The sequence below is a fragment of the Rattus norvegicus genome, chromosome 1, assembly GCF_036323735.1.
Source record: "Rattus norvegicus strain BN/NHsdMcwi chromosome 1, GRCr8, whole genome shotgun sequence".
NCBI lineage: Eukaryota > Metazoa > Chordata > Mammalia > Rodentia > Muridae > Rattus > Rattus norvegicus.
The window spans coordinates 55,361,066-55,382,674 of NC_086019.1; the positions used below are offsets into that span (position 1 = coordinate 55,361,066).

The following is a 21,609-nucleotide window of genomic DNA, read 5'->3' on the forward strand; positions in this document are numbered from 1 at the left end:
CAGGAATTGTCACATTCAAGAAAAGTGACAAAACTAAGAGGCAGCCCCGAGAAGTGACCAAGCCTCTCACGTCTTTGTTAGTCATATCTGGACCAGTGTGGAGGGTGGGCATCAGGCATCTACATCAGGATGTAGAATGATCTTGAACGTGCTACAGGCAGGCACACAAAGATGTGCTGGAGTGCAACCTTGAATTCTGCATTCCTTCTAGAACATCACATCTGCCACATTGGGTGAACCCACAGTTCACTCTGCCCTGTTTTTCAGGTGGCAAGTTGGCAAATATTAGGAGAAATGCAGTGCCCCTAATGTTGTTCTAATTTACCTCAGCATACATATGAGGTCAAGTGGCAAGATTGCCCTCTAAGTGTCTTGTTGCTCGTGGACTTTGGTTTTGGTCTAGTTCTGGGGTCCTTGGACCCACTGAGTTAAAACAAAATGAGAGATAAGCATTAGTCAGCTGCAGAGTGTACATTTGTATGTGCAGCTGCAGTGTGTGCATTTGTATGTACATTTCCAGTGTGTGCATTTGTATGTACATTTCCAGTGTGTGCATTTGTATGTGCAGCTGCAGTGTGTGCATTTGTATATACAGCTACAGTGTGTGCATTTGTATGTGCAGCTGCAGTGTGTGCATTTGTATATACAGCTACAGTGTGTGCATTTGTATGTGTAGCTGCAGTGTGTGCATTTGTATGTACAGCTGCAGTGTGTGCATTTGTATCAGCTGCAGTGTGTGCGTTTGTATGTACTTTTCCAATGTGTGCGTTTGTATGTACTTTTCCAGTGTGTGCATTTGTATGTACAGCTGCAGTGTGTGCGTTTGTATGTACAGCTATAGTGTGTATTTTATGTGTAGCTACAGTGTGTGCATTTGTATGTGCAACTGTAGTATGTGCATTTGTATGTACAGCTGCAGTGTGTGTTTATATGTGCAACTACAGTGTGTGCATTTGTATGTGCGGCTGGAGTGTGTGCATTTGTGCAGCTACAGTGAGTGACATTTGTATGTGCAGCTGGAGTGTGTGCATTTGTGCAGCTACAGTGAGTGACATTTGTATGTGCAGCTGCAGTGTGCATCGAGTGACTTTTGCATGTACAGTAGCCTGCTGCAGTATGCATAGTAGGTGATTCAAGTGTGCAGTGCCCAGCTGTAGAGGCCAATGCAGTGCATGTAGTGGGTAGCTACAGTATGGATATTTGGGGTATGTGCAGGGTGTGGCTAGTGCAGCATCCAGTTCCACTTCCAAGGAGGGTGCATCTCTGCCAAAGGCTACAGGGTGGGATGTGGGCAGACCTCTCTCTAAGGGCATGCAAAGATTATAGATATTGTGTGGGAACATGTAATGGACTGGACCCGTGTGAGGGCAGGAAGTCCACATTGATGAGGGAGAAAGCTATTCTTGCCTTTGTGTGTAGTAGCAGACCTGGCCTGGTTTGGAATCATCTTCATTTAAGAACCATAAGTGAGTTAATTGACTGTGCCACTGGCTTGGATTCACTGGCTTACAACCTCGGCCATGACTGGAGCAAAGGGACAAAGCCTTTGGTGCCACCAGTGACGTTGCAAAAGTGATGATAGTTCCAGTTGATTCTTGGTCAGCAGCCATAGAATTGAAAATGGGGGTGGGGGTTGGTTCTGTGAACTGAACCTGGCACGTGGAGCCTACACTGCAACTGGCCCTTTTGGCACTGCCACGTAGTAGGCTTTCCAGAGAATGTTCTGAAACTGGCGCTGATGTAGTCTCACCCCAGAATAGTCCCATCATAAAAAAGAACTGGCCTCACCTTGTTCCAGAAGGCTGGTGATAAAGCCTGCATGCTGGGTTCCTGGAGCCCAGCTAAAAGTGCTGACCGGGTGCCACAGCCATAGAGGTCAGCTCTGGGTTAACCTCTGCTAATCTGACTTTAAGTGATACCCTTTCTTACCCTACTCCTATGCTGGCTTCCATGTGTTCCTCTTGAGGATTCCCAGAACTGCCTGCCAGTTCTACACCCACACGGGAGAAGACTGTTTTGTTAGAATGCCCTCCTGGCAATGTCCCTGCTGGCACTGATGACTGCAGCAGCCCACAAGTGTTGCGTCTCCTGGACAAGTCTGTGATGTTCACAGATGCATGTGGATCCTGGATGCTATACCCAACTCCAAGCCCATGGGCTTTAAGGTTCTCCCTAGGTGCCTCATAGCAGCCCAGCCGTGATCTCCTGTCCAGCTCTGTGCTAAGCACTGACCCCTGGAGGCCAGGGAATTGGAGGCTGGCTCCGGTCAGGCTATTAACCTGTGAGATCTCGGTTCAATGAGATGTTGACTTGGTTGCACATGGGATGTGTTTGGTACTAGGAAGGTGATTCCCAGGCTGCATCCTCTCAGAAGAGCATGTTGACAGGCAGTTTGAGGGGACCACTGTGTAGTAGTAGTTCAGGTCTTTGGTTCCCCTAGGAATGAATGAGCCCAAAGAAAATGTGTGCTCCGGGGGAAGCCAGGGAAACGACAAAAGCATACCTCAGAAGCAATCTCTGCTTCTTGTGACTCTTCCAGTTAAACCATGCTTCTCTTTCCAGTCGGCCCAAGGATTTGGAACTAATTGTGAATTTGGTGATCTGGGGTGTGGGTGGGGCACAGAAGGTGCTGGGGGTGAGGTGTGGGTAGGGCACAGAAGGTGTCATCCTGGCAGGGGCCCCAGTGTGTGCAGTTCTAGCTCTGCTTGTCCGCACGTCCGCACAGGCCACGAATGGGCCTAGCCTGAGCAGCATTAATCTTTCATGATCTCCAGGCTAACTGTTATCACAGATTAATTTTAGCATCAGAAGAGCTGGCTTCCCTTTTGTGCAACCCCATGGTTTTGTAGGGGAGCCATAAAAGGTGCCTTTAGTAAGATTTCTGTAGAAGACTCATTTTCCTTTTCTCTTGAATGTCGGAGGTTTGTCAAAGGGTCTTTCGAGAGGCAATGAACTGAACCCATTGTTACACAAGAGGCAAGGGCTTGAGAGGTCAAGCTGAGGTTCTAACATTGTGGTGGGAGAAGATCCTGCTCACCTCATATAAGCTCTGAGACTCAGCCTTAGCTCATGAGCCCTTGTCTGGTTGCTCCCACGGAGTCCCCCATGCCTTTGCTTTGGTTCTCCAGGCATATTCTAGGCGCTCGTCTTAGTTTGTCCTTGCTTCAACAGGTTCAACTCTGAGGCCCAATTTCACAAAGAAATCCCAGAGCTAGTTTGGGTGTGAGTCCCATTTCCATCCGTCATAGGAATTTTCCCGGGACAGCCAGCCTGAATGCACTCCGGTGAGGTCCCCTTGTGGATCCCACATGCTGAGATATCAGGCATAGTTTGCGTGTCTCCACCAGAGTGAACTGGAGGCAGAGAGCATGTTACCTCTGGGGATAGCCAATGATATCCCGAGGTCTAGCTCCGAGGAGTGATCCAACTGTGGCTGATAAGTAGTACTGGTCATTGCCTTTGACTCTCTCTATAAATGCCGGGGCTACTGATCACCCTGAGGGCAGGGACTGCAGCTTCTCGGCTTCATTGCTCTTTATGAGGGTGCACACATGGCTGTGTGTGCACACGTGGTCACTGCTTTCATGTCCTGTGCACTGCCTGCTTATCAGCCCCTCAGCCCTTCTCACCATGGGATCCTCGCAAGCAAATCTACTGCTTGGCCGTGTGGAGCCTCTGTGGTCCTCAGTTCAGATCTGCCCCAGCGAGGAGGCAGCAACTTCTCTCAGAGTGCTCTGAGGGCAAAGTGGCATGAGGAGTGTGGACAGCACAGAACACGGAGCTCATGCTACCGCCCCGTCAGCTCCTATAGCCTGCCCCTTCTTGCACCCACATTGGTGAGATGAAGTCAGATCCTTCTTTTGCACCAGCAAGGAGCCAGGAACACTAAGGGCCAGTTTTTAGGCCAAGGCAGGCTGGTAGCTTCAGAAAGGCCATGGAGCAGACTGAAGACAACAAGGGACTGACTGAGGCTCATGGGAGGCACTGCGGAGACAAAAGTGGGCAGGCTCACCTGCTTAGTGGGAGAGCAAGGTGTGCAGATCAGCTTTTGCTTGGGAGGGAGGAAGGAGGGAAGTGATGTGTGTGCAAGTGAGGAGGAGACCCGGGTAGGTGGGGTGATGCAGCAATAGAAGAGTGCGAGCCAAGGATTCAGAGTTTCAGAACGGGCAGTTATCACAGGGTGGGTGAGGCCAGAGAAGGTCTGTAGATAATGAAAGTAGAAATGCACTTGTAGGTTGGGGAGCATCGGGTTGGTGTCTGGTTGTCTCCCAGTTCCCTCAGACATTTTGGAGTATAGGCTTGTGCATGTACACGAGTAACCACTCCCCTGCTTGGAGGAGACGATTCCCACCAATGTCGTCCTTGAAATCACTGGGTTGTTTTCCGTACGGGTGGGTCAGTTGAACTTTTCCCTCCAGTTGAGTGATGTCGGAATTGGCTGTCTTTAGTCATGGAATGTGAATCGCCAGGCACAGCCCCCAGTGCTGTGGGTTGAGTCTCAACAAGACGTGCCGGGCTGGGGTGTCTGCCTAAGGAAGAGGAGTGAGGCTTCAGGACCAGTGGCCACTGACAGTAGTGAAGACTGGGGAAGAGCGGGGCAGCTTCAAGGCCAGAGAGCTGGTCCTTCTGTTCTCCAAGTGTGCGCTGGTCCTTCTGTTCCCCAAGTGTGTGCTGGTCCTTCTGTTCTCCAAGTGTGTGCTGGTCCTTCTGTTCCCCAAGTGTGTGCTGGTCCTTCTGTTCTCCAAGTGTGCACTGGTCCTTCTGTTCCCCAAGTGTGCGCTGGTCCTTCTGTTCCCCAAGTGTGTGCTGGTCCTTCTGTTCCCCAAGTGTGTGCTGGTCCTTCTGTTCCCCAAGTGTGCGCTGGTCCTTCTGTTCTCCAAGTGTGCACTGGTCCTTCTGTTCCCCAAGTGTGCGCTGGTCCTTCTGTTCCCCAAGTGTGTGCTGGTCCTTCTGTTCCCCAAGTGTGTGCTGGTTTTTCCATTCCCCAAGAGTGTGTTTGGTACTGGCCATTCCCCAGGGGCTTTTGGTGATGGTGAGTTGGCGCCTACCATTTTTCCTTCTAGAGAATTCTTGGATATGGCAGCAACATCTGATGTGTTATGTACCAAGCCCACTTGTGGCACTAGCCACTAACATCCTCTGGGCCTGCCTCTGTGAGAGATCCTAGGCTGGCTGTCAGCACAGATTGCTGTGAAGAGCGCTTCAACACGTTTCATTGCTTTCCATTGCATTCTAAGCAGAACTCACCAGAGCACTCGACAGCCTTCCAGAATAAGGACAGCGCTTCTAGAATTGTCCTAATCGATGAGAAAAAACAGTAACTCCCTATCCCCTCTTGGTTCTCATTTTTCTGATCGTAGAGGAAGGTCTGTGCTGTTTGCTCCTTGGCTGGTGCTGAGCCTCCCCCTCCCATTTCCAGTCTCCAGGATGAACCTGGCAGTCTTTGGCCCTCAACCCCATCAGGGCATCTTGCTTGTTTCCATGCTGAGGAGCTGCCTGTGGAGAGGCCATTTGATCAAAGGGAATGGCGATGTGTGTGCGTAGTGTTTCCTGGGAGGTGCTGGCATGCATGGGCAGTGTTCATTGGCTGCCTTTCTAGGAAGAGGATGAAGAGGCCAAGAAAAGTGAAAGTATAGGGTGACAGCCTCAGCAGCCGCCACCAGGGATCTTCAGCAGGGAAATGCAGAGCCTGGAGGGTAAGGCTCCTGATGCTTCCACATGGAGGTGAAGGGGGCTGCGTAGTCGTGTAGGGGCCAGGATGGGTGCGCCCTACAGTAGAGGTGCCTCGTTGACTCTGTTGACTGAGCCTGGAAGGAGAGAACGTCTTGTAAGGTGCCTGCCGCATCCTAACAGACCGGCCCCAGATGAGGAGCATTGGAGTTCCTACATATGGAGAGACGCAGGAATTCTCTTCTCTCCCCAAGATGTCTACACATGCTCAGCAGCCCTGATCTCATAGCTGTCATTGAGCTCCCTCCCTGAAAAGAGTTCCTTCTTGGTAATTGTCCCATCCTAATCGCCTGTGTGCTTCTTCATCTGGAGGTGCTTTCCACGTTTCCCACGGTCTTCTTAAAGTACACTGTCACATAAGCGAGGCATCAGTGGCTCTGCTGAGTGTCACTGGATGTCTCAGTCACTGTCCTGAAGAGACACCGTAACCATAGCAGCTCTGACAAAGAGAGCATTTAATTGTGGCTGGCTTACATTCAGAGGGCTAGTCCATTGTCAGCATGGTGGCAGTCAGGCAGACATGGTGCTGAAAGAGCTAAGACTTCTATCTACCTCCAGGTCTGGACAGCAGGAAGGAGAGAGACATGGCCTAGCTTGAGCATTTGAAATCCTATAGCCCACTCCTATGACATCCTTCCTCCAAGGAGGCCTCATATCAATCTCCATCATGTAGTACTAGGTTCTAATAACCAAGTATCCACATATTTGAGCCACTAGGGGCTGTTTCTATTCAATCCACCACAGTGGCTGAAGGGGCAAGTCTGGGTGAGAAGGAAAGATGTCATCACTACGCAGTCAAGTCTTTTCTACTTAGATGCAGGAGTACCCAGGACCAGAAGAGGGGATAGCTTTCCTCATGTAAAAAACACCGTGCCTCTGGGAGACAGTAAACGTGCTTAGGTGTGTGTTGGTGGTGTACTTGCAGCCTGCCCCATCAGAACACGTATCCACAGTTGATGGGAGTGGAACAGAACTGTGAGTTTTCCCACTCCATGCTCACTGAACATTCTTCACACACAGTCTGTGGGTTATGGGCAGGCCCACTGTCACACTCCCCTCTCTGAAGCAGGCCAGGGACCCAACGCATGGTGGTCATGAGGCTTGAAATGTTCAAATGTACTCGATCCCTCGAGACCTGATAAGAAAAACATGGCAATTTTCTGCGTGCATATCCATTATTTTAAAAGTTTGAGACACAAGGAAAACATGCTACTCTGAGAAGAAGTGGCTAAAGATTGAACTTAAGAGCTGTATCGGTTGCTTCCATAAGGAGCAAATCCTAGGAATGTGCTAGAATGTTCCATAACCCCACCCTTACCCAGCCACTGTTTTGGACAGTCTTCCGAGGAGATGTTCTGAAATGTGGATCCCAGTTAGCCATGAGAAGACTTTGTCCAACTCTGTGTGTGCTGCAGTGGGGCTGGGTTCTGGGTAAGATCCAAGAATACCTACACAGATCTCAGCGGGGATTTGCACTACTGTCCCCAGGCTGTCATTCCGAGACAGAAGGGCAATTCAGAAGCCTCCAGAAGCAGCTGCTAGTAGGCTGGTTCTCTCTTTTAAGTGCCTTGGCTTCTTGCCAAAATTCGGTTACAGCCATGCTGGGCTTGGCTCAGGAGCTGTGTCTTCCAACAGTGGGTAAGCCAGAGGTCTGGTGACAGGAAGACAGTGATGGCTGATAGCAGATAGGTAGCCGCCACTCCAAATCTGGGGCAAAGCAGAGAGGAAGAGTTATCATTCTGACTGGGAGCACTCTGTTGGCTGGGCTGGCTCTGAGGCTCCTTCCTGTTCTGTCCCAACAGCCACTCCTGTATCACACCTAGGCTGGCCATTCCTTTTAAACTAACCCCCTTTCTTGCTCTGTGTTAACACACACACACACACACACACACACACACACACACACACACACACACACACACACATATTCACCAAGGCGTTCGATAGTTCCATAGCACACACACAGCGCAATGTGGAAGTTTAACACAGGCAGTTATTTTAATGTCTATTCCTGTGCTAAGGTGCTCAAGTCATCAGAGTCCACACTGCCAGGAGAACCCTGTGTACCAGATCCCTGCTGATGACGTTAGGCCTCTGCTCAGACACCAGTTCACAGGTCAGGATTATGGGGGTTCCTGCACTGTTGCTGTATGCCTCCAAAACCAGGCCTGCTGATCCTTGGGTTCAAGCATCAGACTTCTCTTCTGATGATCCAGATGGGTGCCCTCCCTGGATGAGCTCCAATCTACTTTATCTAGGATAAATAATTGACACTTTGGCATCCCATGACCAGAGGTGGATCATCCCCAGTGTCTCATAGGGGGTGGGCAGGGTGTGTGATCTCTATGTGGCATGTGTATCTGTATCTGCTGAGCCTCAAGTGATGATGACTTTCTGGAGTTGTTCCAATGCAGTTTCCTCAAACTCAGAAATGTATGTATAATGTAAATAATGGCCTCGGCATTATAGAAAGTTCCCAACTCTTCTTACTCTACAGATAGAGAGGGTCTAAGGGCGGTGAGGTCATGTGCACGCCAACACTGGATGCTGTCTTGAGCTGGGTGTCCTCCAGAGGCCAAGGCTTAAACTATCCCACAAAGTGTCCCTTGTAGGTGCTTACAGGTAGATGCTGTGAAGACATTTTGCTGGGTACACAGTGACACACTAGAGAATATACAGTTAGTGCAATACACGTCTTGTCCTGTGGAGGAATCTATGGACATGGAGATGGGCGTTGGGCATCCCAATGGCTTCTGGGAGGGTTGGCCAGGCCAGCCTGCTTCTTCCAAACCGTGACACAGGGTGCAAGGAACGAGAAGCTCAGGAACGGGACCCACCTGCGGAATGTCACGGAGAGGGTTGCCATTGGCCTTGCCGTCCATCTTTGAGTTCTTGGTGCTCAGTATCCCTAGAGAAGGGGGAATGTGACCTCAGGAGTTAACTATTGTGAAGCTCACAGGGATGCAGTTCTGGGGAAGCAGCTCCAGCTTGTCACCTCTCTTCACAGCCCCTTCATTTGCACCTGTCACCGGAAGCCTGTAATTTTTGGTTTGTGCGGGCTGCAGTAAATACCTTTGTTCTACTCGAGTTTTCCTTCTGTGCCAGGTTCCCAGCTCTGACAGCTCTACAGACCAAGCAAGGGTAGACAATAGCACCATGTTGAAGGGCGGGGGCTACATTGGAAAGCTTGGAGCTAGATCCATTTATTTTCTTTTCGCTAAATACTTCATAATCTTTTAAACATATGAAATCGCTAAGTTGACTGTAACAAAAAATAAGGAGGAAAGAAAGAAGAGGCAGAGGAGAGAGGGAGGGAGCATGGGAGAAAGGAAGTGAAGGAGTGAGAAAGTTATTTGGTAGATTCCTCTCCATGAGGTTTCTTCTGTTTCAGAGATGGGTAAACCGCGTGCTGAATTCTGAAGCTCATGGCTGCTTAGATCTGGGTTCTGCTGTGATAGTCACTGGGCTGGTGAACGGTGTGGACAGCAGGGCAGCTGGGTCACGCCTGTTTTGACACTTTCTTCTCCATAAGGATCCCAAAGAAAGTCCAGACAGGAAGCTGAACACACAGCCAAGGCCAGAGACAGAGTCCTCTCACTGCCTGCCACTCAGGAACCACATCCCAGGAGTCCTCCTGCAGAGACATCATAGGCAGAGTATGAACCCAGCAAACACTCGCAGAAATGGCTACCCTGTGTGTGCCTGAAAGGAAAAACCGACTCTCAGGTCCTTAGCTAGAAAGCCAGGAAATTGAGATAAATGAATCACACTCGATTCAGAGGTCTATGGTTGACACTGAACCTTGATTTTACTACATCATCATCATCATCATCATCATCATCATCATCATCATCATCATCATCATCACCACCACCATCATCATCATCAACAACAACATTATTATTATTAATAGTAATAATAATGAGTATTTGTATGCAGTGTGTGTAGAAGTGCTCTCAGAGGACAGAACAGTATGTAGGATCTCCTGGAGCTGGAGTTACAGGTGGTTATGAGCCACCTAATGAACATGGGTGATCGGAACTGGGCTCTTGACTACCGAGTCACCTCTCTAGCTGCCATGTCATCTTTAAAGGCTTTTGATTAGTTCCCAAGATTGATACCAAGCCCACCTCAGCTCTCTTTCAACTATGAACCTGTTGGCCTCTGGGTGAGTGCCCAGCTGTTCCCACTGCACATCCTCACCATGTACCTTCCTGAAGGCCTCTGTCCCTGCATCCAGAGGGATCTTTCGTGTCAAGTGTTAACACTCCGGTCTAAGAACACTGACCTTCAAGGCCCTGGGTTTGGTCCCCAGCTCCGAAAAAAAGAACCAAAAAAAAAAAAAAAAAAAAAAAAAAAAAAGAACACTGACCTTTTTCTTCAACCCTTTCTCGTTGCATCCAGAAAGTATTCACACTGTTGGTTTCTACCCCTGTCTCCTTGCAGCAGGTTACTTCATCTTATTTGTTTTCCAAAACGCAGAATTAATTTTAGCCAGGCGTGTGATCTAATTAGTGTAGCCGGACGGGATAATGGTAGGCAAGCCTGGGGAACCAGTACATCTGGGGTGGTGGCGTTGTAGCATCCAGTTTCCTCATACAGAGAGACACATGGTCATCTTGATTAGCTTTACATTTCTGGAGACAAAAAGTAGAAGACAGAGAGGGAATTGATTGCTTCGGGCACCGTCAGTTAGGGTGTGGTATTTACACAGTCGCACACCCGTAGGACTTAACTTCCAGATGGACAGAGGAGCCGAGGGCTGACTGGACTCAGACGTCCCAAAGGAAGACAGGCTTGGAGTCCTCCAGGGAGCAGAGCGTGTTTTAGGTTTCTTCTCTTTTATCTCCATTGTCTCTGCTACCCGGCTTTCTGTAACTGCCCTTCAGTCTCTCTTCTTCTTTTATGTCCTGAGTGGTAGTTTTCTCATCCCCTCCATCCCATTATTTATCCTCCTTTTCTCTCCTTTCTATTCAATATATGTTAATAAAATTAAAATATAATTATATCATTTCTCCTTCCTTTTCTCCTCCTCATCCCTCCCGTGCACACCACCTCACTCCCTCTCAAAGTCATGGCCTCTTCATAACTGTTAGTATTATGTATATGTATAAGTAAACAGATGCATAGATCCACTCTGCTGAGTCTTTCTCGTGGCCCTTGTGTGTATGTGATTTCAGGGCTGACCGTTTGGACTAGATGAACAGCTAAGGAACCCCTCCCTGTGTGTAACCAGCTTCCCCTCTCTCAGTGGTCCTTAGTTGCTGTAGCTAGGGGGTGAGGCCCTGTGAGATTTCCGCCCTTCTACAGTGTTGTCTGTTGCTTCGTTTTTTTGGTCCTGTTCAGGCAACCATTATTGCTAAGGTTCATGAGTACACTGTCCTTTCTGTTATACTCCCATGTGTGTGTATTTATGTGTGTATGCATACACGCATGCCCACCATACACTATAGACTAAATCTGCATCTGAGAGAGAACATGTGGTTTATCCAAACAAACCTGCAGCCAACATTCTAACTGGAGAAAAACCAAACACTTCCTCTATAGTTGGGAACAGGACTCCATGTTCACTCTGACCATGATTATTCAATATCGTACCCAGAACCTTAGCTGCAGCAACACAAAGAGAAAGCCATTGAAGAGGTAAAAGCAAGAAAGGAAAAAGTCTAGCTGTCTCTGTTTGGAGCTCTGCTCTTATAGCTGCTTTTGGTGGCTGTCCTTCCTACTCCCTGCTCTCCTAGAACATTCTGGAACCCTGCGGCCACTCAGGAGAATTTCGTAGGGCTCTTTGTCATCTATGGCATGGTTTCTCTCGCAAGTCACTAGATGATAGCTTTGTAAGTGCAGCTGGCGTCTGGCCTTGAAACCAGCTTCTTTCCCCAAACATTGAGTTATTTTTAAGAGTCCTGTTCCCTCTCTGACCCCCACCCCAACTTCTCTCTCTCTTTCTCCTTCCCCTTCCCCCGTCTCTCCACATGTTTCTGGCCAGCCTCTTCCCTTCTCCCTCTCTGACCCCCCTCTGTCCCCTCTTTCTCTGCCTCCACTCCCTTCTCAACCTCCCTTCCCATGCCCCCAAATAAAGGCCACTTTATACTTAAAAAAATAAAAAAAAGTCCTGTTCTCAGGCACTGTGCCAGAAACCTGCATTTAGTGAGATTCATGACACAGGTCATGTCCTGGCCCCGGAGGAATTGTGTCAAGAGCCCCAAAGCAACTATTTCAACACAAGACAGGGAGCCAGGCGTAGTGGTGTCACCTGTGATCCCAGGCCACTCAGTTCTCTATAACATATGATGTGACATGAATGGTCACTGCCACTGTGCCTGCTGCTGTGGAACTCAGATATTGAGAGGAAACTGTGCTTGTGTTTTGTATGAAAGAAAGAGGTAGGATGGTCTCATCTCCCTGGCTGTTTGGGGATGACCTCCTGCCCTGTCCGATGTCCAGAGTCCCCCTAACCCCACAAAGACTGATGTTAGCAGAGCCAGCGTTCCCGGTATATAGCAAGTCACACAGCTTCAGGACAGGATGATGGACGCGTACTGATTGCTGTGTGGGTTTCATGGAGACGAAAGGCTCTGTTTTGGCACTCTTTGTGGTATCTGTGTCAAAAATACTGGATAGTGAGGTGGGAAGAAAGTAAGTCATCTGCATTTCCATGTGGGAGCCTCTCCCAGCCTCCCAAGCGGTGAAGCTCGACACCACTGGGTCACTGTTTGATTCCTGAGGCCACGCACACTGTTAACTGCAGAGTGATGTTCATGGAGAATACGTTCAGATTTCCCTGTGGTATTGGTGAGAGGGGACAGAAACCTCTGGAAGAAAGCATTGAAGATTTACCTGTCAGTCACAGCACACCATTTCAGTCCCCCGTTCTGGAAGACCCCAGAGCAAACACCTTTCTCAGATGTAGGGGTACAGATGGGTTGAAGGGGGCCCTGGCCGTGTCCTAACCGCACATCTCTGCTGTCTTGCAGGAAGAAGGCATCGTGAAGGAGATTGACATTAGCAGCCATGTGAAGGAAGGCTTCGAGAAGGCAGACCCCTCCCAGTTCGAGCTGCTAAAAGTTTTAGGACAAGGGTCGTATGGAAAGGTGAGTCGAACGGGTCAACACTGGTGGGCTGGCCTCAGATGCAAAGGCAGTACAGGCTGAATCTGGCAGAGTTTGGGCACGGAACTGCCCACATTAGCTGAGCTGTGTCTGTCAGAATCGTGAGCCAAGAAGCGCCAGATCACCCACATTCTCGTGCTCATCGGGGTCCCCTTGACTTGTGGTTATTACCAAAGGAGCTGGATTATTCCATTTAAACCAGGGAGTCTTGGGAAGGGCATCCACAACAGCTCTTACTGAAAGGGAAGTGACTGATGAGAGAATAAGAAAAAGAGGGGAAAGCCCTTCTCTGGATTGGCCTACACAGCTGTCACTCAAGAGTTAGGAAGGCCGGCATTTGGAGTCTGTCTCCTCTCCTCACCTGGTCAATGACGATACTTTGTTTTCCCCACTTGTAAAATAAAGTAACTTATTTTATATCCCTTTGCTTTGAGTTAAATTAGTCCTGAGTCCAAGCTGGAAGGGTTTAAGTGCTGAGCCTGCACATGTCCGTATATCTGCTTACGAATCATGGCGATGGTGGCTGATTCAGGAGATGGGAAATGCTGGCTCTTCCCCCGTGCCCCATCCACACACGGTATCCACTGGACTAGCAGCTAGATGGGCACACACTGACAGCCTGAGTGCTAGAGCAGAAGGGCCCAAGTATACCAGGCAGCCAATGCTCCCCAAAGTGTGAACAGAACTGTCCCGGCGTTTCAGAATGACTATTTTTGTGTTGCATGTGGATGTTTGCCGAATCTTGCCAGTCTTCACATGACTGTGCCGGGAAGAGGGTGGGCTCAGTCCAATCTGACTCAAGCGCAGGCATGCGAGGTCTGAGGTTTGGAGAGATCTCTTACAGACTCCATTGCCTTCATTGTGTTTAGGGGCGGGAGGCCTTCCTTCCTTCTGACTTTCTCCGTGGTCAAGTGACAAGGAGCCTGTTTATACTTGTGCATGTTACCAGTATAATCATGAGGTTACAGAGTGGATGCTTACTTAGTAGGGTCCTGGGGTTTATGGAAGTAGCAAAACAAAACTCTGTCTCTCTTCCGTCCACAGCTAGTAATGTAAACTGAAAGCGGAGCCTGTCTGCATCGTCAGGAAAATGGCTCAACATTAATAAGAAGTAGGGAGGAATTGAGAGATAATTTTTTTCTTTAAGTGCCAGGATTGGAAAACACAGACAAGGGTCCTCTCCCTTTCCTGCCTCTCAGAAGTGTCACCCATGTGCTGTCTCCTGAGGGAGAAGCCTCCTCCAGTGTGAGCTCAGGCTAGCGGGGCCGTTCTTTCCCAGAACAGAAGTTCTGCCATGGGCTGTGGGTGATGCCTCTGCTGCTGGGTAACCCCTGTTTTCTTGTGGCTGCTACAGCTCCATCTCAAAATAGAAGCACCAAGTAGTTCCTGGGGATGAGGAAACGGGACACTCCCCAGGCAGCACAGAGGTGTTGTTGGAAGTCTGAGTGTCCAGTCAGTACTTACCTGAGCAATGGCTGCCCTGAACCTGAACACAGCTTGCTCAGGAATGGGGTCATTATAAACATGGTTAAGAAGGAGGTCTGAGATATGGGACAGTTGATAGAAGACTTCTCTTGTACCCAGGAAGCCCTGGGTTCGGTTCCCAGCACTGCATCACCTGGATGTGAGGGAACACATGTAATGTCTGCACTCTAGAGGCGGAGGCAGGAAGATCAGAAGTTCAGTCAGTCACAGTTGCTTATTGAGTTCAAGGCCAGCCTGGGCTATGTGAGATCCTGAGTTCAAGGCCAGCCTGGCCTATATGAGATACTGTATTTGAAAAAAAAAATCGAAAAGGCCTTCCCAGACTTCTCATTCATTTACACTTTAACTTCGCTTTTAAGAAAGCATTTCTATAGAACAAATCTTTGACGAGGCTCTGTGGATGTGGAGGTGTTAACGATACACTACACAGCCCACCTCTTCAGTTCCTAATCTTGTATGGGCAGGTGGGACAAAGGACTGGAGTTGGGTGGGTACCCATCAGAAGGGAAGAGGAGGCAGTGGAAGGGTACGCTCCTGTAGGTGTCCCACCCTGAGATCCTTGTCTCCAGCCATGCTCTGTCTCAGAAAGGGAGGACTCCAGACTAGGAGTCTAGAAAGAAGTGGGTCTCCCCGGAGTCTCACTCAGGCCTTCCTGGACTCTGCACAGCAGCTAAGGGGGGTGTCAAATCTTGATATCTTTGTCCGTACAGGTTTTCTTTTTCATGAGAGCAGCAGCAGGGAAACCAGCCCAGGTCTGACTGACTGCCCTGCACGGCCCAATGCCTGCGTTGCAGGCAAATACACTGTGTACATATATGTGTAGGGCAGGCCTATGGAAGGTTCTGTCTGCTCTATTAATCTGGATGCCATGGATCCAGGGCAGGCCATGCTCGGAAGCTCTGACCCCAACATGGGTGGCTGTTGCCCATCGTTGAGCCTACTGTCCCACCTTTCTTACCTGGGTGACTGAATGAACCCTGACACAAAGGAACAGAAAACCATCTTTGCCCTGGACCTCAGCAGAGGGCCACTGGACTCCAGCTGTGTGCCTCCTTTTTTGCTTGTGCTCCCTAGCCAGATTACACGGAACCTCGGAATAGGGAGGCTCAGGCTGGGATTTCCCCCAGGCAGCATTTGAGTCTTGTCTGCTGTGGGTCCCCATGCCAGAGCACCCCAGAACCTGAATGCCCTTAGCCCGGAGACTGGTCTTACATGGTATCCTGTGCTCCAGAAACACATGACTTAGATGCTGTAGCGTGTACATGGTGTGTGCAGTCTTTCTAATGCAGTGTCTCCTCATCTGTGTTGGGCTACAGCCCATCAGCACTGAATGAGTCCTGGGGTGTCTGGGCTTGCAACAAGAGAGAGAGGTGACTAAAACAGCCTTTGCCTTCAAAAGAAAAGTCATCTACTCTTAGGAGAGTGACAAAGCCTGGTTGTGTGTTCCAGTGCTGAATGGGGTGGTACAGACTGGCCACTCTGGGGTGGAGATGCAGGATCTGCCACAGCCTGTGCTGGGTGCAGATTTCCCACCTTTTCCAGCTCCTCACAGCTCCCCTCTATCAAGAAATGCCAAAGGGGGGTAGATGCTTTCTCCTTTTTCCTTTAAAATGTCCTGGAGTGTGGTAAATTGTGAGTGCCACATTCCGAGACGGGAATAAGCTGGCATTTTAAAATGTCCTTGCTTTTCTATAACTGAACAGTGGCATTACATGAGTGGAGCTCTAAATGCCTTCGCTGGAGGGAGATTGTTGCCTGGGAGTTCCCAGAAAGTAGCCATGTTTCTTCGGCTCAGCCCCAGAACATCCTGTTGTCTGAGGTCCCCTTGGCCAGACTGAGAACATGTGGCTAAGAGCATCAGGCAGTGGTGTCTTCGATTACAGTGATCCTGAGATTGTGTGTGTGTGTGTGTGTGTGTGTGTGTGTGTGTGTGTGTGTGTGTGTGTGTGTATGTGTGCGCGCGCATGCGCATCTGGCCCGGGGCTGCACAGCTGCCTATGCAGAACTTGTTCTGAAAGTGGGACAAGTCATCACACATCACAGCACACACCGCTGCTGGGAGTGTCAGCACACAGTCAGTGCACACTGTTGCTGGGAGCATCAGGGCACAGTCAGCACACAGTCAGTGCACACTGTTGCTGTGAGTGTCAGGGCACAGTCAGCACACAGTCAGCGCACACTGTTGCTGTGAGTGTCAGGGCACAGTCAGCACACAGCGCACACTGTTGCTGGGAGCATCAGGGCACAGTCAGCACACAGTCAGCGCACACTGTTGCTGGGAGTGTCAGGGCACAGAAGCTACAGTTGCTAAAATCATCAAAGTTGCTCGGGGCCTTTCTCACTGCATCCAAATTTCTAAATTATATAAGCAGAGGACCAGGAAAGAGATGTGCGTGCCTCACCTGAGCGATGTCTCATCTCTGCTGCTGCGGATCTAAGTCCTCTTTCTGCCTGCACTACAGCCATCCCCCTTCTCTTCGGAGACCTCCGTCTGCCCCTCCACTCACCTTAGGGAGAACTGCTGCGCACGGCTCTAATTCTTGGCACTTAGTAGGAGCATATTAATAATGACACAGTGCAGCTGCGTCTATGCCTTTAAAGAAACAGAAACCCTGCTTTAAAACAGATGACCGTAAGCATTAGCCACTCCTTTTCAGTGCTGAGGCAGGAGGATTGCTGTGATTTTGAGGCCAGCCTTGCCTACAGAGTGAGTCTTTGTCTCCAAAAAGCTTTAAGCATTTTATATGCAAACCTCTGTGCAGAAACTGACTTTGTCTTAGCTAATTTGTGATGGGCGCTGCTCAGTGCTCTGCAGGTGTGGTTTTCCCTTTAGGTGTTGGTTAGGCCGGAGTACTCACCACAGTCATTTATCATTTCCTCTGTCTTAGCCCGTGTTGTGGTGTCATAACTAAATCTTCAAAGACAAAACATTGGACAAGTTCTAAAGGAAAAGAAACTCATTTGACTCATGGTTCTGGAGGCCAGGAAGTCCAAGGGTGTGTCTCCAGTCTATCCACATTTGTGAGGACTTTCCTGATGTGTTGTAATGTGGCACAGGAGCCTCTCGCCCACACTGCTGTGTGGGAGGCGAGGACTACAGGGAACTTGGGGGACACTGTAATATCGTGTCACATTACATGGGGGTGGGAGCGTGGGGGGAAACACAGAGGAAGGCCTGCCAGTCCTGAACGTAAGCGTACTGCTTCCTCTTCCCGGCTTCTCCCCGCAGGGCGATTTTATGACTAAATTTCCTCTATGCGCATCTTTCTTCTTGGGGCTTCTGTCTCATCTATAGCATGACAGAATGGAGGGGTTCATCTGTCTACTGGCCATAGTCCTGTGGGGGCTCGAACAGTGACCCAGGATCCTGTTCTCCCTGTGGAGACTCAGTGGCCTGGCCATGGATGCATGCATCCCTGACCCCGCACATCGACATGCAACCACCACAGTTGTGTGCAGGCAAAATGCCTGCTGGATGCTCAGTGCTCAGCCCCACTGACTCCTGATGGCTGGCAGGAAAATGTGATGGTCCTGCGGCCAACAGCACAGACCCTGCTACAAGCCCCATCCTGCTTTCCAGCTCTTAGCCTCCCTTCTCTTGTGATGGATGGATGCTTAGCTGCTGTGGTCTGCATAGCGCCTGGGGCCCATCATCACCACCTAGATGTTATACCTTTTGCCCCTCCTGCTTCCTGCTTCCTGCTTCCTGCTTCCTGCCTCCTCCCCCCTGCCTCCTGCCTCCTGCCTCCTGCCTCCTGCCTCCTGCCTCCTGCCTCCTGCCTCCTGCCTCCTGCCTCCTGCCTCCTGCCTCCTGCCTCCTGCCTCCTCCCTCCTCCCTCCTCCCTCCTCCTTCCTGCCTCCTGCCTCCCAGGCATTAGCAATTCTACACTTTTTTGACAAAGTGTGGATAGATGCTGTGGGTGTCAGGAACAGGCTGGAAGAGTGAATGGAATTTTATACACTGAGTCAGTTCAGACACAGGGACTTAGCAGTTAGGCTCTAGTGCCTTTTGCTTTAGAAAAAAAATCCCGGGGTTGGGGATTTAGCTCAGTGGTAGAGCGCTTGCCTAGGAAGCGCAAGGCCCTGGGTTCGGTCCCCAGCTCCGGAAAAAAAGAACCAAAAAAAAAAAAAAAAAGAAAAAAAATCCCTTATTCCAATGAATAAGAGACTTTGCTGCAATGAAAAAGAGAAATGCTTCCTCATTTCTACCTGCTTACTGGGAAGCTCATTCCCTACAGCAAGGAGGTGGTCTTGACCCAGTGCGACATTGTCTAGAACTGTAGTTTTCTACCTGTGGGTTGCAAACCCTCTGGGGGCTGAGCGTCGTTTGCACAGAGGTCACGTCACCTAAGACGATTGGAAAACACAGATGTTACGATTCATAACAGCAGCAAAATTATAGTTATAATAATTATATAGTTATAGCAATGAAATAATTTTATGGTTGGGGGTGGGTCACCAAACATGAGGAATTGTATTAAAGGGTTGCAGAATTAGGAAGGTTGAGAACTGCCGGCCTAGAATGCGAGTTTTTCCACCTACAGTAACTTTTAGGGATGTGGCAGAGCTGTGTTCTCATGGGGATCTCAGGGTCCTGTGGGTGGATCTGGTGTCGAAATCCAGTGTGGCAGTTGGTGCACATGAGAGTGAGCCCCAGGCTCTCTCTTGGACCTGTACTGTAGGCTTGTTCATCCAGCCTTGGAGATGTGTACACACATACCGTGGACATCCCGTACCGCTCTCAGTGACAGTGTGTCCCCACGACTTCCCAGGGCCCTGTATGTTCCTGGCAGTGCTGATCACCGTACAAGACAGGGCCCTTCTCTCCTGCACCTTTGCCATCTGACAGAGAGCATGACATTTTCCCATGGATGTCACATAGTCACTTCTGCTGAGGGATGTGATTACAGCATTGACAGTGGCCAGGAGGAGTTGGGTAGAGGCAGTGCTGGGGCAGGGGGCAGCTGAATTCCCTGCAGGACACGTGGTGTAGGTGTGGGGTTGATACTCCATCTACAGATGTGCGTCCTGGGCTTGGACAATGCATCCTCCTAGTTCTTCATCTGCTGTGCCTCTGGAATAGATGTCTGTGGTCTTGCGGGAGGACAGCAGATATCAAGGTCCATACCTTGTCTCTGCACTGAGAGACTGTGCTCCATGCCCCGCAGGTTCCCGAGTATGCTCCTTGTCTGTGACAGAGAACCAGGAGATTGAGGACTTATCTACCTTCTGGCTAAGGAAACCTGCATCCCTACTGTGATTGATGTTACAGATAGCTTATCATGGTGGTGCTGCATCCTTGGCCAGTGTGGGCTCTCTAGAGTTTGCATGGAGCTAGAATACCTCAAAGTGCATGCAGGAGGGCTGGGCACGAGGAAGGCCTTTCAGAAGGAGAAATGCAACAGATCCATTTAAGGGAATCTGCCTCTGCCTACAGCTACACCACAGCCCAGGGTGCCAGTGTGGGCTCTGCCACCCAGCAGGGTTTACATCAGTGGAAAAATTCTTTTAGGAAATCATTACTTTACTCATGCGTGGAACATTACTTTTCATACTTTGCATTTTTCTTCATTAATTTTTTAAAAAAACAGCAATCTCACCTTAAGTTCAGCCTGTCTCAGGTATCTATTGCTTTGTTGATTAGTTCTTGCATCGAAAGTGTTTTCAGAGAACGTTAAATACCCACAGGAGTGTGCTTAAGGGCCATCAAATACTGCCTGTGAGCTTCTGCTGCCTACAGGTAGAATCTTCCCCTGGCTAGTCTCATGTCGACTTGACACAAAGCTAGACTTATCCGAGAGGAGGGAATCTCAGTTGAGAAAATGCCTCTATGAGATAAGGCTGTATGCAAACCAGTAGGACATTTTCTAGGTGAGTGATTGGGAGGAGGGCCCCAGCCATTGACGGTGGCTTTGTCATGGGGCTAGTGGTCCTGGGTTCTATAAGAAAGCAGGCTGAGCATGGGTAACAAGCATAGAAACACCCTTATGGCCTTTGCATTGGCTCCTGCTTCCATTTTTTTCTGCCTCCTGTTCTGACTGTCTTTGATGATGGATTGTGATGTGGAAGTGTAAGCCAAATAAACCCTTTCCTCCCTGACTTGCTTTGGTCACGGTATTTCATCACAGAAACTCTAAGACCAATCTGGATACAGAAAGTTTAAATAGGAGTAGCTAGTGTGTCTGGTGCAGTCTGATCTGTTTGGGTCTCCCTTCTGGTACCCAACCCAGATGCAGGATGGTGCGAAGCCCAGAGCTGCAGCAGGTAGATGAAGCATGTGTTGGCAGCCTGAGTGCTGGAGATAGCTTATATTTCCTATGGGCACCCACAATCGGAGCATCCCTCACAGCCCCTTATCAAATCCCTTAAGATCGTGTCCTATTTCATCTCTGCCACTGAGAAAGTGCCCAACAGAAGCGTCTTAGAGGAGAACGGGCTTAGAGGAGAACCGTTCCCCAGCCCAGTAATGCAGGGAAGTCGCAGCAGCAGGAGATTGAGAAAGGCGGACACGTCATATCCAGTCAAGAGCACAGAGGAAGGGAAGCATGAATGCTCACTTGTTAGCCTGCTAGCTTATACTGAGCTCAGCTCCTCCACTCCCATACAGTTCAGCACCTCTTGCCTTTGACCATACCAGCCGTAATGGGCTCGGTCTACCCACATGGGTTGGACACTCTTACAGCTAAACCCAATGTAGGTAGTTCTTCAGTGGGCTCTTCCCGGTCGACTCCAGGTTGCGTCCAGTCGACAGTTAAGGCTGACAGCACAGACAGCCACTGTATCTCTTGTTCCTCAGGTGTTCTTGGTGAGGAAAGTCACAGGATCGGATGCTGGTCAGCTCTACGCCATGAAAGTCCTGAAGAAAGCCACCTTGAAAGGTAAGAGCCTTGGGAGGGACCAATTGCTTCTGAGCCACACTCTGCAGTCTTCTTGGGAGTTTGCAGAAATACAGTCCCTGCTTGGTCTTCATGGTTTCGGGAACCGCTCTCAGAGGAGGGCACCAGGCCCTTGATCTCTGGGTGATAATAAGCTGTGGTCCTTTCCCGGGTGCTGTAGCTATCCCTGCAAGCTTCTCCAGTTCTCGGAGGAGAAGTTGTTGCATAAGGAGCGTTCTACATATGCTCTGCTGCAGGGACCGTGTGGGAAACGAGCAGTGGAGAAGCAAGCCATTTGTTCCGCCGTGGCTCCACAGTAGGCCGTGCACCACCCGGCACACGGGATTGCTCAGTTTCACAAATGCTCCACTCGCAAATGTGCTAGGCTCCCTTGCTGCCCAGTGACT

General features: G+C 49.7%; 1 protein-coding gene across 5 annotated transcripts in view; it reads left to right on the plus strand.

The window, feature by feature from the left end:
- The window catches only part of Rps6ka2 (ribosomal protein S6 kinase A2), a 275,284-nt gene that overhangs the window by 182,078 nt on the left and 71,597 nt on the right, over positions 1-21,609 (plus strand). For all 5 annotated transcript variants that reach the window (XM_039078975.2, XM_039079021.2, XM_039079056.2 and 2 more), the window contains 2 exons: positions 12,708-12,824; positions 21,124-21,205. In XM_039078975.2, the coding sequence (XP_038934903.1) occupies positions 12,708-12,824; positions 21,124-21,205 (199 nt within the window). The remainder of the gene's footprint in view (positions 1-12,707; positions 12,825-21,123; positions 21,206-21,609) is intronic.